Source organism: Kryptolebias marmoratus, linkage group LG21 (assembly GCF_001649575.2).
Source record: "Kryptolebias marmoratus isolate JLee-2015 linkage group LG21, ASM164957v2, whole genome shotgun sequence".
Classification (NCBI taxonomy): Eukaryota; Metazoa; Chordata; class Actinopteri; order Cyprinodontiformes; family Rivulidae; genus Kryptolebias; species Kryptolebias marmoratus.
In genome coordinates this window covers 12,851,240-12,867,018 of record NC_051450.1, presented here as the reverse complement: position 1 = coordinate 12,867,018, position 15,779 = coordinate 12,851,240, and the positions used below count along the sequence as shown (strand labels likewise).

At 42.1% G+C, this 15,779-nt stretch overlaps 1 protein-coding gene across 3 annotated transcripts in view; it reads left to right on the top strand.

Moving 5' to 3' along the window:
* slc4a2b (solute carrier family 4 member 2b) overlaps nt 1–9,095 on the top strand; it is a 34,594-nt gene extending 25,499 nt beyond the window's left edge. For 2 of the 3 annotated variants that reach the window (XM_017406756.3, XM_017406757.3), the window contains 16 exons: nt 2,355–2,535; nt 2,615–2,750; nt 2,941–3,142; nt 3,229–3,334; nt 3,425–3,609; nt 3,703–3,919; nt 4,008–4,214; nt 4,310–4,458; nt 4,710–4,904; nt 5,016–5,246; nt 5,441–5,530; nt 5,604–5,770; nt 5,942–6,195; nt 6,276–6,445; nt 6,586–6,759; nt 7,228–9,095. In XM_017406756.3, the coding sequence (XP_017262245.1) occupies nt 2,355–2,535; nt 2,615–2,750; nt 2,941–3,142; nt 3,229–3,334; nt 3,425–3,609; nt 3,703–3,919; nt 4,008–4,214; nt 4,310–4,458; nt 4,710–4,904; nt 5,016–5,246; nt 5,441–5,530; nt 5,604–5,770; nt 5,942–6,195; nt 6,276–6,445; nt 6,586–6,759; nt 7,228–7,308 (2,745 nt within the window). In that variant the 3' untranslated portion in view covers nt 7,309–9,095. Of the gene's footprint in view, nt 1–8; nt 1,306–2,354; nt 2,536–2,614; nt 2,751–2,940; nt 3,143–3,228; nt 3,335–3,424; nt 3,610–3,702; nt 3,920–4,007; nt 4,215–4,309; nt 4,459–4,709; nt 4,905–5,015; nt 5,247–5,440; nt 5,531–5,603; nt 5,771–5,941; nt 6,196–6,275; nt 6,446–6,585; nt 6,760–7,227 lie in introns of those variants that run through there. The other variant, XM_017406758.3, reaches the window with a different exon arrangement.
* Nucleotides 9,096–15,779: the final 6,684 nt, after the last annotated feature.

The following is a 15,779-nucleotide window of genomic DNA, read 5'->3' as shown; positions in this document are numbered from 1 at the left end:
CTGCAGACCTGCAGGTTAATCAGTCTAATCACGCTTGTATTTAATTCACACTCATTAATGCTTCATTTTTTATTTTGGCAAATCAAATATCAGTAATATTATAAACAGTATTTGGGAACGATTATTTTAAAATTAGAGATGTTAAAGGTTTCTAAAGCTAGTAACAGATTTAATGATGTTGTATAAATATTTATTATCTGTTTTAAGCAAATGCCTGTTTTAGAAAGTAAAATAAATAAAATCACTGATAGTCTTCTCTTTTTTTGTATTTCTACAAAATATGAAATCCCCGTCTGCTGGATTTGTTTAAAATGAATTTTGAACTTGTTTTATTTTGCATTTTTGACCATTTTATTGCATGTATGTTGGAAGGTTAGACAGAAAATTATATAATACAGAACTGAATACATAAAAAAGATATCACAGCACATTGTTTTAGGAATTTTTCTTATCAAATATAAAATGCAATAAGTTAGATTGGTGAGTTTGAAGCATATAATCTTAGTCTAATTGACAAATAGAACTCAAACTACATTAAAAACAAGCTTTGCTTTATTTTATTAATAATCTTTTAATTATTAAAGCACAAAAACACAGAATAGGAACTTGTCGTGATCTCACTTTTTGCAATATTTCCGAAGTTTAGATGTGAGATAAAATAAAAAATAAAGATAAACTGGTAAAAGGGAAAAAAAATTATTCCTTTATGTGAAAAATCTTTTACTGATGTGGTCATAAAATAAGCGGCTGGACCTTTTTAAATTAATTTCCAATTAGTAATGTTTGATTTTCATTCTCCAGGTTTTCTTTTCCTCTGATTGAAGTGTATATTGTGATGAGTGTTTTCTCATCTTACTGTCTCAGTTTAGCCCGACTCTGTGTTTTGTTGCTGCGACAGGGAGGAAAGGAGACAATTAAAAATGAATGAATGAGTTCTTTCCTTTCACACGCCGAAAGGAAAAAGAGAGGAGAGAAGCTCTTGGGTAATCAGACTCTGGGAGCTCCTGAGAGAGAAAAAAGAAGGGGGGGGGGGTGTTTTATTAACACACATTTATCCTCATACTCAGCTCTGAGCCCCCAGCAGCCCAGGTAAACACATTCCTGTCAGGTGTGTGTGTGTAAGGGCCAATTAGCTGCGGGTGTACACACCAGGGTCCAGCTCGTGGTGCTTTAGCTTGTGTCGGAGTTTGAGCGCTCTCCTGCCTCGTCTCGCTCCTGCAGTCGGTACCGGTGGTTCTGTACCGCTCCTCCTCTCGCCCGGAGGGCTTCCTGCTGAGCTACTGTCAAATGGCTCGGTACCAGAAGGTGAGAGCGGGCGGCCCCGGCCGGAGTGGGGTTTGACCTGCGTGAGCGTGATTTCACAGGCATGCGGCGGTGGCAGCGTGGCACAAGGAGGCCGGTTTCTTTTTGATGGAGGTGACACGCAGGACTGACCAGCATGGTGCTCAAATAACCTTCTTTTAACAAACGCTGACCGCTAGGAGGGGGGACTCTTAAACCTAAACTTTAAATAACTTTTGGTCTTTGCATTGGTCATCACACATTACTTTATGGTTTTATAATTAATGAAAACATTTTAAGTGACTTCACTGAAGGCATTAAATGTTATATCTGTGTTTTATCATCAGATATAAAAGCTTCTGCTTAAGAGGTAAAGTCACTTAAAGTTGGGGACAGCAGCACTAAATGGTATTAAAAGCTATTATTACATTTTTAAACACTAATAATGCTAAATATGGATTCTTGATTAAAGATAGTCATTATTAAAGGTAAGTAATGTGGTTTTTCTTAGATGGCTCGCTTGGTTTCCTTGTAAGCATGGGCTTTGTTTTTGGTTTTTCTGAGCAGAAACCTCCTATTAAAGCGAAGTTCAGATGTTTTAAAGAGGGGTTCTGTTGAAAGGATTTAAGAATTAATATCTGACCTGTCGTATAAAGCTCTTTGAACAGCCTCGGTTTGGGGGAATCGGGTTGAATTCTGACCAGATTGACGGGCGAACGGCTAATCCAATCAGGACCGAAATCAAAGTGGTCCTGCTTGGAAGTAAAATTTTTGTTCAAATTTTTGAGATCAGAGTTGTTTTAAGACGGCAGGAATCCACTTTTGGCTTTTCTCAGTTTGAAGCAGCCATAATCTTGTCAGTCAAGTCAGAACTAATCTTTTTATTTTTTAATTTTTTAACTGAGGTCGTTCAAAGAGCATCTACAACCAGGTAAGATAATTAATCTTTCTGCAGAACCCCGCTTCAAGAGATCTTAACTTCTAAATAAAGTTTGACTGAACTGCTGACAAGTCGACGTCCTTTCCTGAATGTTCACGTTTACCTGCGTTCTGCTGTGTGACGTCACCTCCAGGTGTTTGTGGAGCTGAACGAGCTGACGATGGACAAGAACCAGGAGATGCAGTGGAAGGAGACGGCTCGTTGGATCAAGTTTGAGGAAGACGTCGAGGAGGAGACGGACCGCTGGGGGAAGCCTCACGTTGCGTCGCTGTCTTTCCGCAGCTTGCTGGAGCTCAGAAGGACCATCTCCCACGGTAAAGTCGGCTTTTGTTGGTTTTCCGTGTCTAAAAGAAGCGCGGTTCCTAAACGACTGAACGGCGTGCATGGTTCCAGGAGCGGTGCTGCTGGACTTGGACCAGAAGACCCTGCCTGGCATCGCCCACCAGGTGGTGGAACAAATGATTATTTCTGACCAGATCAAAGCCGAGGACCGATCCAACGTCCTGAGAGCCCTGCTGCTGAAACACAGGTGACTGACGGCAACAAGAAGCTGACACTGATGGCCAGATGTTCTGACTCAGATAATCAGCGACCTTTCATAAGTTGTTAAATCGTCTCTCTCGCTGCTGCAAACGTCCTGCTTGTAGACTGCTTTATGCTTTGTTGCTGCCTCTCCACCTCTTGCTCACCCTCTCTCTCCCTCTTCCTGCCTCCCAAAGTCACCCGAGCGACGAGAAGGAGCACGTTACCCATTTCCCCAGAAACATCTCAGCAGCCAGCCTCGGCAGTCTGATCCCGCACCACCACAACTTGAACCACAACCATCAGCCGGAGCCGTCCGTGACCGACCCCCTCATGGGCATCGGCAACTCCACGGCAGACAACGACACTCGCATCGACATGGACAAGACCGAGCTGCAGGTACGTCTGAGGTTGAAGTCGTGAATAAAAGTTCCATCTCACTTGTCGCCTTCATCCTCCTGATTGTGCGTTTCCCGTGGGAGCAGAAGGAACCGACTCTGGGACTGGGCATGCATCGGTCCAAGTCCAAACATGAGCTGAAGCTCCTGGAGAAAATTCCAGAGAACGCCGAGGCCACCGTGGTCCTTGTGGGTGAGTTAGTAACCTATACGGGAAATACTTTGACACACATTTTGTTTGTGTGTGTTCGCTCTTTGACTGTGTGGTCCTGGGGTCTTCCAGGCAGCGTGGACTTCTTGGAGCAGCCCACGATGGCGTTTGTGCGGCTGCAGGAGGCGGTGGAGCTGGAGTCGGTTCTGGAAGTGCCCGTCCCCGTCAGGTTCCTCTTTGTTCTGCTGGGACCTCCAACCAGCAGCATGGACTACCACCAGATTGGACGCTCCATCTCCACTCTCATGTCTGACAAGGTAAATCAGCCGTCAGCATGGTTTCATCAAGCAACGAAGAACTACTCATTTAGAGATAATCTGGATTTGTTATTCATCTCTTTTGCCATCCAGCAATTTCACGAGGCGGCGTACCTAGCAGACGACAGGCACGACCTCCTGAACGCCATCAACAGCTTCCTGGACTGCAGCATCGTGCTGCCGCCTTCAGAGATGGGAGACGACGAGCTGCTGCGCTCTGTCGCTCGCTTCCAGAGGGAGATGCTGCGCAAGAGGGAAGAACAGGAAGTGAAACTGCTGGCAAAAGAGCCAAAAAGCCTTGAAGATAAACGTAAGCTTCTCGATTCGAACATTTAGTCTTCCTTTATGACGTCCAAATGTCTGTATCTGATAACCAGATCTGCCTCTCTGTCACCCAGAGGCCCTCCTCACACCTTCAAAGAAGTCGGACGACCCCTTAAAGCGCACCAGACGCCTCTTTGGCGGGCTGATAAGAGACGTCCAGCGCCGGTACCCAAAATACATCAGCGACTTCAAGGATGCGCTGAGCAGTCAGTGCATGGCTGCCGTTATCTTCATCTACTTCGCTGCTCTCTCTCCAGCCATCACATTTGGAGGTTTGCTAGGTGAGGTCGTGAGGAAAGATTTCTAATTTATTCTTCTTCGTGAGGTCGTATGAATGAGCGACCGGTCGTGGTGTTAATGAGACGTTTGTTTCAAGGTGAGAAGACGGACGGTCTGATTGGCGTGTCGGAGCTGATCGTGTCGACGTCGGTGCAGGGCGTCATCTTCTGCTTATTCGGCGCTCAGCCGCTGCTGATTGTTGGCTTCTCTGGACCCCTGCTGGTCTTCGAAGAGGCGTTTTTCAGCGTAAGTTTGCTGCGATAAATAAAAACGGAACGCAGTTTCAACTGAATAAATTCATTTCTTGCTAAAAATCTGAATTTTTTTTTGTTCCTGGGAAGAAAATCCATAAAGTTTTCCACAAAACAATGACAGAATTTACCAGCAAAGAAATTTTGTCACGTGATTTAAGTTCTGCTGTTCAGCACTTCAATAAAGACACATTTTGCCTGTGAAAACATAAGAACTGTAAGTTTTGTGGCTCTGTGTTTTCACAGTTCTGCAAAGCGAATAGTATCGAGTACCTGACGGGTCGCGTCTGGATCGGCTTTTGGCTCATCGTCATCGTCTTCATCACGGTGGCCTTTGAAGGCAGCTTCCTGGTGCGCTTCGTCTCCCGCTTCACCCAGGAAATCTTCTCCTTCCTCATCTCCCTCATCTTCATCTGCGAGACCTTCATCAAACTTGGCAGGGTACTGAGCGCACAGTTTTTACTTTGATTTCAGAAGATTTGGGTTATTTTCGTTCTGTATCTGAGTGTTTTATAGTAAAGTTCTGCTTTAATCTGAAACATCTGTGGGCAGATTTTCAAGGAGCACCCGCTGAAACGCTGCACCCTGAACAACGGCACGGAAGGAGAAAACCTCACCCAGCTTCAGAACAACGCCACGCTTCCAGGCAGCAACAGCACGCGGACCGTAGAGTTCAGCGGAGAGCCCAACACCGCTCTGCTCTCTCTGGTTCTCATGGCGGGAACGTTCTTCATCGCTTTCTACCTGCGAAAGTTCAGGAACAGCGCCTTTTTCCCCGGGAGGGTGAGAGCACACGTTCAGTCTCGTTCTCTGCAATCAATAAGAAAATCTGAGAATATTTCATTTTTGGTGAATGTTGATGTGTATCTCACAACAACCTTGAGTTTAGTTGGAGTTGGAGTTCATTCTGATCTAATCCAGATCTACTGAATCACCTTCAAATTAATAATAATTAATTTCCATATTTTGCTTTCTAGTTCCGCAGGATGATCGGGGACTTTGGCGTCCCTATTGCGATCCTCATCATGGTTCTGGTGGATTATAGCGTGGAGGACACGTACACACAGGTGAGTCTCAGTGGCTCTCGTGTTTCTCTGTGTGTTTGGTTCAAACTGAGCACCGTTTCTGTTCCCTGTCCAGAAACTGAGCGTTCCCAAAGGATTCTCTGTGACGAGCACCGACAAACGAGGCTGGCTCATCAATCCTCTGGGTTCGGATGGTAAATTCCCCATCTGGATGATGTTTGCCTGCTGTTTGCCCGCGCTGCTGGTTTTCATCCTCATCTTCATGGAGACTCAAATCACAACGTGAGCGACAAATGACCAAACTGATGTATTAGGATGAAGATGAGTCTGTTTAAGCTTTGTAATGCTGCAGTGTTGAGGGGCAGTGTGTGTGTTTTTAACCAAATCTATTAATGGAAATAAAACCAAAGATGTTAAAGTTTCAGTTCTTGTCCTTTTGTTTGTGTCCTGCAGCCTCATTGTCAGTAAGAAGGAGCGGATGCTGGTGAAGGGCTCGGGTTTCCACCTGGACCTCCTCCTGATCGTGGTTCTGGGCGGCTGCTCGGCTCTGTTCGGCCTGCCGTGGATGGCTGGTGCCACCGTCCGCTCGGTCACCCACGTCAACGCCCTCACCGTGATGAGTAAGGCCGTCGCCCCCGGAGACAAGCCTCGCATCCAGGAGGTGAAGGAGCAAAGGGTCACCGGGCTCCTGGTCGCCATCATGGTTGGTGAGTATCGGGCATGACGGCGAGCAGATTATCAGAGTTTTGTCTCTATAAAACTCTCTACTTGTGTTGGTTCCGTCCAGGTATGTCTATCGTGATAGGTGACCTGCTGCGTCAGATCCCCCTGGCGGTTCTGTTCGGTATCTTCCTCTACATGGGAGTGATGTCGCTCAATGGCATCCAGCTAACAGAGCGGATGATGCTGCTCCTCATGCCACCAAAGTACCACCCCGACCACACCTACGTCCGCAAAGTAAGAAGAGCCAGATTATTTTTTTTATTATTTACACAGCAGGTATTCAGTTTAATGCAGCAGCAGCTTTCACAGAAAAAAGAAAACATCACAAGTTATCTGAGGTCATAATTTTGCTAATCTGTCTCTGCGTCCTCCAGGTTCGAACATGGCGCATGCATCTCTTCACCTGCATCCAGGTGGTGTGCCTGGCCGTCCTGTGGGCCGTCATGTCCACGCAGGCGTCCCTGGCCTTCCCCTTCGTCCTCATCCTCACCGTCCCGGTCAAGATGTTCGTGCTGAATCGCATCTTCAACGCCAGAGAGATGGCGTGTGTAAGTTAACCACACGAGGAACGTGTTTTCAGTCTTTACACTTCGGCTGATAATAAAACGGCAATAAATTTTACACGAGTATAACAAATATTTGGATTTAAAGGACATTTATTATGGTTTTCCTTGACTAAATCGTAGTTTTCTCTTATTAAAATGTTGTATATTAAAAAAATATATATTATATCTAAAGAAAATGTCTAAATACTGTGATACTTCTCCCTAAGGGAAGCTTTTGACCTTAACAAGGGCAACAAAATGCCCCCTTTAAAAGGGGTAGTCTGGTCATTTTTGGTGTAAAGTTTTGTTAAATGTTAATAATAGTTAGAACTTTATCAGCCTTATCAGTACTTTATCTGGACTACTGATAACCGAATGAACATCACTTTAAAAATAGTAGTAATAGCCTGTCAATGCATAGTGATAAGCTTTATTTATTTTGTTATTTGTGCTCCTGTTTCCTTCTCCCAGCTGGACGCAGATGATGCAGAACCAAAGTTTGACGAGCGTGAGTGTCACGATGAGTACTCGGAGATGCACATGCCCGTTTAAAGCCACCAAAACGTCTCAAAAACTTGAACGTACCGTGTTCTGGAGGTCCATGAAGGTGTTTTATTTTTTAATTATTATTATTTTCTCTGCTGGTGAACAGCTGTTTTTATGCCTCTACAGAACAAAATGAAGAGATTAGAGTTTATTCATTTATTCATGACAATGTTTTGTTTTTTTAACATTTTTTTGTTTAGTTTTTTTTTTTGCAAGGGACAAGAGATTCCTAATCTAATGAAGTGATCTCAAATCAAACACGAATGTGATATTAGTAGATAGATTTGCAAAAACTGATTTATGTTTTAGCCCTGAGAGGTTGCTATGATTCACATTGAATGTGTGGAGGATATTATAGGATACATTCCTTTGTTTTAACGTTCTGAGTTTAGTGCTAGTCAAGTTTTTTGTTTATTTTGAAGCTCACTAAGCGCCTTACGAAGAAAACGAGATATACTGAGCTGTGTGTTTCTCCTCATTCAGTCTTATTCTAGACCGTTAATCACTTTAAACACAAAGCTTGTAGCACTTTTTTTTAAAGAAACCAAATCTGAACAATGACTGTATAAAATGTAATTGTTTTAGCTCTTTAGAGTTCTTATGAATCTCTTAAAGTATTGATATTGCTGTAGTGTGCTTCCTAAATGTGTTGATTGATTGTTAGCCTGCTCTTCTTTGGTCATCAAATGTTTTTCGACTGAGATGCTGCATTTTAAATGACCTTTGACCCGGAATGTCAGATTCTGTGCCTGCAGTGACACAAGATCACCACCAGGGGGAGATCTCGGGTCACTGTTACGATGATCCACCAAAAAGAAATGAGTAAAAATGCAGTTTTATTGTTACACTAATGCCACGAAACCTTCTTTCTCGTCACGCCGCTTGTTGTTTTGTAGAAAATGACGCTGTGGCTTAGTAAAAATACACTCTAAATGTCTTCACGCACACGTTTAGGGCACTAAAGGTTCTGGTGTTGTCTGTATGTGGTTAGTTTCTTGGCATTGCTGTAATTTATTCGTTTCTTTTCATGCCAAATGTTGATTGTGGCGATAACAGCAGGCTGCAGTTCAGTCATCAAAGCCTAAATCAGCATATTTCAACATTTCATGTTTTAACCTGCTTTTGTTTTTGACTTATTTTAGTTCAAGTAGTTTCATCATGATTAACCAAATCTCCACCCGGGCTGTGAAGACAATCTTAAAAGTTTATGGATCACTGCAAGGAAAGGCTTTTAAGATTATAAATATGCATTTTATTGTTGTTTTTCTTTTTTAGTTTTCTTTTAAATTTTGCGTAATGTTGCCATGGCGCAACATGGATTGGATTGGCTTTGACTGTGTCAAATAACTTATCATTTCCAGGCCTCTGTTACACTCACACAAACGTAAAGGTCTTTCCTCTCCGAGCTGCCCCGTCTCTGCCTGACTGAAATTGTGATCTTGTGCCTTTTTGGCATCAAAGTTGCACAAAATCTCAAGTGCCTGAGGGAAAACAAAGTGATCAGCTGCAATGTTACGCTCAAATTAAACATCTTAATTATTTATCTGTTGAGACCTATTTAAAGTATATCACCTTTTTTATCCTCCGTACTCGAACCCTCAGCTTCGATGGATGTTTGTCGAACTGAGCAGTTTGCTGCAGCCTGTGTTTCTGATCATTGTGCCTGTTTATCTCTAAATATAAAATGTAGGTTTATTTCTAAAGCAATACAAAGTCCAAGTAGCTATTGCTGATGTTTCTGTTTGCATCGATGGTTCACATGTTGGTGCCGAATAAAATATATTTTCTATTTATCTGGTCTCTTGTATTTACTGCATTCAAATACAAAACCATTAAAAAGACGTTGATACTTTTGTAAAATGTAAAGAACAAAAACGTCTTTATTTTAAAGTCAATAAAATAAAGCTTTACAACAATTTTTAAAGAAATTGATCCAGTTTTATTTTTTTTTATGCCGAGGGTGGAATAAGGTAATATATTCCTTTTGTACATAATGTTTACAGACAATAAAATGTTTTTAAAAAATAGCACATTTTAAATGGTAAAGACTAGTATAAAGAGATCTTTGCATGCCTAAACATCCTGCAGTTATAGATTAAATTGCTTGCATTCATTAAATTTGTATTTACTGTATCTGTAAGGTACGTTTCATATAGATTATTACATATTAAACCATTTTAAACAAAATTCACAAATTTACCAGTCAGAACTGGCAGTTATATTGTTTACTCAAAAAAATCAACTTAGGTTAAAACAAATTTAAAATTTAAAATACAACCCAAATTCCAAAAAAGCTGGGATGTTGTGAAAAATCTGAATAAATACAGAAACCCTTAATTTCTTCACAACGTAACATAATAAATATATCAAATGTTTAAACTAAGAAACAGTATCTGTGGAAAACTTGGAATTTTATGGCAAAACAAATCAAAAAGTTGAACAGGAGCAACAAAAGACAGTAGAAGTATGTGGTACGAATGGAAGGAGCATTTTGTAACAAAATGAACGGATAACCGGGTATAAAAAGGAAGTTTTTGAGAGGCTGAATCTCAGAAGTAAAGATGGGCAGAGGTTCATCGGTCTGTATCTAAAAATAGTTGAACAATTACAAAATATTGTTCCTCAATGGAAAATATGGAACACTTTCATTATCCCATCACCTACAGTTTATTATAGCATCAAAAGATTACAAGGATCTGCAGAAATCTCTGAGATCAAAGAAAAGGCTGAAAGTCAGTATTGGATGTTTGTGATCTTCGGGCCCTCAGGGGCCACTGCATTAAAAACAGGTCTGGTTCTGTTCTGTCCATCCAGAGACACCGATGTCTCCTCTGGACCAAAGCTAATTTAAAATGGACTGAAGCAAAGTGGAGAACTGTTCTGAGGTCAGACAAATCAGAATCTGAAATCCTCTTTGAAACCACAGACTTACATGCCCTCCATACTCAAGAGGAGAGGGACCATCCAGTACCGTTATCAGCACACAGTTCAAAAGCCTGCCTCTCTCATGGTATGGGGGTACATTAGCACCTATGTGATGGGCACCTTACACTTCTGGATACGGCTCCATCAATGCAGAACAGTATAAATAGATTTTAAAACAACATGTGCTCCCATCCAGCAAGGAAGATCCAGGACTGTAGAACAGCTAGAATCCTCCATCAGACCAGAACAGGACAACCTTCTCCTCCAAAGCCTCCAGCAGCTGCTCTCCTCAGGTCCAGATGTTTACAAACTGTTGGTAAAGAAAGAGGAAAATATGGACCTGGAACAACTTTCTGAGACTTGCTGCTTCCATCAAAATCCAAAAGGACAATTAAAAAAGTGGACAATCTCTTAGTTTAAACACTTGATGTGTTTTCTATGTTCCATTGTGAATAAAATATAAGTTTATGAGATTTGAAAAGCATTGGATTCAGTTTTTATTTGCATTTTACACAACGACGTAGACCAAAGAGCTGAAGCTGCTAAACAGCTGAAATATACAAACACCACTGAAGACAGGATTTAAAGTTGTGACATTAAAGTGCCACAAAAAAAGAATAAATAGGTAGAAGAACAAGAAACGTGAAATATGGACAGAAAAAATGTGGACCATTTATTGGTCCATGAGATATTTTGCTAACACGGCTCATCTTCTGCCTTTTAGCTGTGGGCGATAATTACAGACGGAAACTTTTTGTTCGTCACAAGTTTCAGTCAAACAGCTTTAAAGTCGAAACTTTGGCCTCGGATTGAATCCTGATTGAAGATCTCAGGGAGCAGGGAACGTTGTCACTGCGGAGCCACAACAAGGCATGACTGAACTTGTCTTTTCTTCCAGTAAACAGGAGGACTGGATGTTCCTCTCTGTGGGGAATATCAGCAGAACGTGGGTGGACCGTTCCACTTATTCTCCCCACAGTTACAGGCGAGCAGAGAACAATGGCTGCCTTGTTGCTTTGGCTCCTAAGTGCCGCAGCTTTGCTCTCTTCTTCTGATGCGACGAGAGAATATGACAGCCTGCCTGAAACCTACAAGAAAGGAGTGGATCTGGCCATGGAAAAGGTCAACTCGCATCCTGACATCCAGCTGCATTTCCTCTTCTTCCAAAGTGTCGAGAAGTCGACGTTTGAGGTGCAGTTCTGCATGCTTTGTGCTATTTTAGCTACTCAAAACATTCAGCTCATTCAGGAGACTTTGTGTTTTTTGTAACTTTTATACTTTTTCAAATATTTAACTTCATTTGCAAATACTTTCCCCATAGAAATACATTGAGGTCTTCTCAATTCTTTCAGAAATATTGTTCTCTTTGAAAAAACTTAAGCATTGTTGCTTCATTTTTGTCTTCTTGTGTTACTTTTAGCTTCTAGCTAGCATTTAGCTACTTTTAGCTTTACATATTCTTTGGCTACGTTAAGTTTTCAGCTACCCTTTTGCTGTTTTTAGCTTTTGGTTGCCATTTTTGGCTTTGAGTTAGCATTTCTTAAAGCTTTTAGCTTGTGTTTTTAACTTTGCCAGCTCAGTTTCAGCCTCTTCATCATTCTCCGTGCTTTTTCTCACAATAGAAAGAGGGTTACTGACATGCAAAAAAAAAAAGGGTTGATGAAAGTGACTAAAAGTGCCCGTCTTCCTCCTCAGCCTGGGTTTGACGTGAGCTACATCAACCACCACTTCTACCTTAAAGCCACCAGGTGCCAGAAAGGAACCGTCGACGCCTCGGGTTGCCAGTTTCGGCGAGACAGAGTGAGTTTTGGCTGATTTACTGAGCTGTCAGGCGTGGAATGCGAGGCTTGTCCTGACACATCTGCGCCTGCTCTGCTTTGTGTGTTTTTCATCCTTGCAGGCGCTCATCGACTGCATGGTCTGCTACAAAACCTACAGAGGAGAGATCGAACAGGAGCCCGAACCATTTACTCACTGCATCCACAAGCCGGCCCTGACAGAGGTTAATCTGCCCCCCCCCCTTTTACCTCTAATACACAGAAACTGTTCAAATAACTCCAAATATCTTCTGTATTGACTTATTTCTGATTGGCAGGAGATGAAGACCACCAGAGATGAGAAGTGCAAAGCAGTGGGGTACAACAGTGGAAGCATAACACTGCTGTCATCAACTGGAAATCAATAAAAACTTTAACATCTTTTCATTTTTACACATTTAACTGTTTTTTACTGCACCTTATTATCAAGTTATCTTGTTCTTTTTACTATATATATATCATGTTTTCATACATGCACTCATAAAATGCTGGGTTTGACTAACAACATTGAGATAAAGGTAATAGTTTATATAGAAATGTGTTTTTAATTCCATCTCGGCTGTTTTTTTGCTCGTCTTACATTAGTTAAAACTACAATATGCTGTACATCATTTATAAAACAAAGGTTTTGACAAACATCTGCACCATGTGGTTTAATAATTTGCATTTTTTTAATCCAAACGTTTCCAAAAAGTAACGTTCAAACCCGGAAGTATCTCTCATAGGTAACATTTGATTTATTTTGCCTAAAAATGGCATCTTATCACTTTCATCTCTTCTAGTTACTGCAGAAACACAAAATTTATAAAAGCTGGAAGTCATTTTGCAGCAGCAAACATTAAAAGGACATTTTCTGATCGTACATACTTCATGATTCTGTATGCTAGATGGACAAAGTTAAACCATTTTCTGAAACTACACAAAATAAGAGAAATCTGCAGGTCATCTTGGGCTTATCCACTGTTTTTCAGGTGAAGCTCACGTTAAAAAAGCTGACTTTTTTCCCCACTTGGCCAGCCTCTTCATTCCTACTTTTGCTGCAGCTAAACCTCACGCCTGCTGCCTTTTCCTGTCTTTATTTGTCTTCCTGTCTCTGAGAACGACACAGTTTTGTTTTTAAAGCATGTGAGATAAAAATCACTGACCCCAGCTTCTAACAAGAGATACATATTCATATTTAAACTGCTGTTCTTCATATATACTGCATTTGTCAAGGAATATGTTGGACAGATGTGTGAAGTTTTCTTATTTTTATCATTCAGATACTGTATTTCTCCACAATGACAAAATACAGAAAGTTTCAAGGAGTCTTTTGTTCCATCCATCCATCCATTATCTGCTGCTTGTTCCGGAGTCGGGTCGCGGGGTCAGCAGCTTGGGCAGCTAAGCCCAGACATCTCTTTCCAGATCCATCTCTTCCAGTTCCTCCAGGAGGATTCCAAGACGTTCCCAGGCCAGCTGAGAGACATAGTCTCTACAGTGTGTCCTGGGTCTTCCTCTTGGTCTCCTCTTAGATGGACATGCCTGGAACACCTCCCTAGGGAAGTGTCCAGGGGGCATCCTTACCAGATTCCCTGACCACCTCAACTAGCTCCTCTGGTTGTGGAGGAGCAGTGGCTCCACTCTGAGTCTCTCCAGGATAACCAAACTTCTCACCCTGTCTCTCCGGGAGAGCCCAGCTACCCTGTGGAGGAAACTCATTTCAGCCACCTGTATCTGTGATCTCGTTCTTTCGGTCACTACCCAAAGCTCATGACCGTAGGTGAGGTTAGGAACGTAGACCGATCTAAATCGAGATCTTTGCCTTGTAGCTCAGCTCCTTCTTCACCACAGTGGACGATACAGAGAAGGTAATACTGCAGAAGCTGCACTGATCCACCTGTTGGTCTCATGCTCCATTCTTCCCTCACACGTAAACAAGACCCTGAGATACTTAAACTCCTCCACATGAGGCAGCACCTCATTCCCAACCTGGAGAGAGCAGTCCATCCTTTTCTGACTGAGGACCACGGCCTCAGATTTGGAGGTGCTGATCCTCATCTCAGCTGCTTTTGTTGTTTTGTTAAAAGCAAAACTTTTCAGAGATGTTGGAAACGCTTCCACAGTTTTACTGAAAGCAACACAAAATTGCAGTTTTTCACCCAAAATGGTGATTTTTGTTTTTGTTAGTTTGTAATTTGATAGCCAGTTCAGTTAAAAAACAACATATAATCATCAAGACTCTTCTGTAGGGAAATTAGATTTTTCTTTTCTCATATTGTTTAAGTTAGAACAACTTGGGAATTAAATAATTTCCATTTTAAACATGAATATAAATTTATTATTTACAGCATTTTTAAGCATAATTGTAGATTTCCTCCAGCTAGGATGATCTGATCTCAGCTGCAATCATGAAAATATTAAAACTGGACCAAATTTGACCTTATCTGTGTGTTTTTTCCAAGAATTTATCAACTGATGTTGACTGTGAAGTCCTTCTGGAAAACCACATATACTTATTTGGACATAATAAAAGCTCAGCTCATTTCTATATGAGGTCTAAGAGCTGCTGGATGTTCTTCAGCTGGAACAAGGTGAACTGTTTCCTCCAGGATGAGGGTGAGTTTTTGCCTCAGCTCAGAGGAGTTTAAGTATCTCATTGTGATGATGGAGTTGGACCGATGGATTAGAGGTTTGTTTACTATGACGAGGTTCTTGAACTAGACCTCGATTCACTTCTTCATCTCCTGTAGGTTCACCTACGATGACATGAGGGGTGAGTTTCCTTCAGAGGGTGTCTGGGCTCAGCCTCAGAGCTGGGATCAGGAGCTCAGCTGTCCAGGAGGGTCTGAGGCGTCTGATCAGGAAGCCTGGAAGCCTTTCGGTCAGCTACCTGTGGACAGTTTCTGAGCAGGTCCTACTAGAAGGAGACCCAGGCAGAACCAGGACTTTTAACGTAAATCCTCTCTGTTCTGGGAAGGCTTCTCTTTCCTGTAAGTGTAAAAAGTAAACAAGCTCAGACAGAGCCAAAAAGAAGCTTCCTCTGGCTGCAGATCAGTGAACATTCATGTGTTTTCCTGGCAGAAGGTTTTTCACAGCATGATGGCCTCGTTACAAAGCCAAGTGTCCATTGTGATTACGTTGGAGTTTAAATCCACTTTTGACAAGGCTTTTCCTGAAAATTCCCTTCTGGGCGGGTAATTTCTTAGGAAGGGCTTTAATTTCCCCTCCCCGGTGTTTACCTTGTATCTAACAGTTTAATTTAAGCAGTGGAGCGGGCCTGTTGATCGTCAGAGGGTTTGGTTTCTTTTTGATGGACCCACAGCCATAATAGGACTTGTTTTGGATGCGAGTATTGAACCGGCAGGGAGAGGAGGGTCTTCACCCCCAGAGCTGAGCTGCTGTCCTCACACAATACGAGGAAGATGGCTGCTGGGTTGCTGTTTCTGCTTTGTGCTGCGGCTGTGCTGTTTTCCTCTGAGGCCCAGGACTCTTACACCGAGCTGCCGGGGTCCTACAGGCAAGGAGTGGATCTGGCGTTGGAGCAACTCGGCTCCAGTCATAACGTCAAACTCCATTTTCGCTTCCTAAGAAGTGTGGAGAAGAGAGAGCATGAGGTAAACATTTGAGTTTTTGTAAAAACTGAGTCATCCTGAAGACTTAGTCTGCATTTTATTTTCTTTTTAATAGACTTTGGGAAACATTAAAACCCTCATTGTGACATGTTAGTATTGATTGGTGAGATAATGTGACATA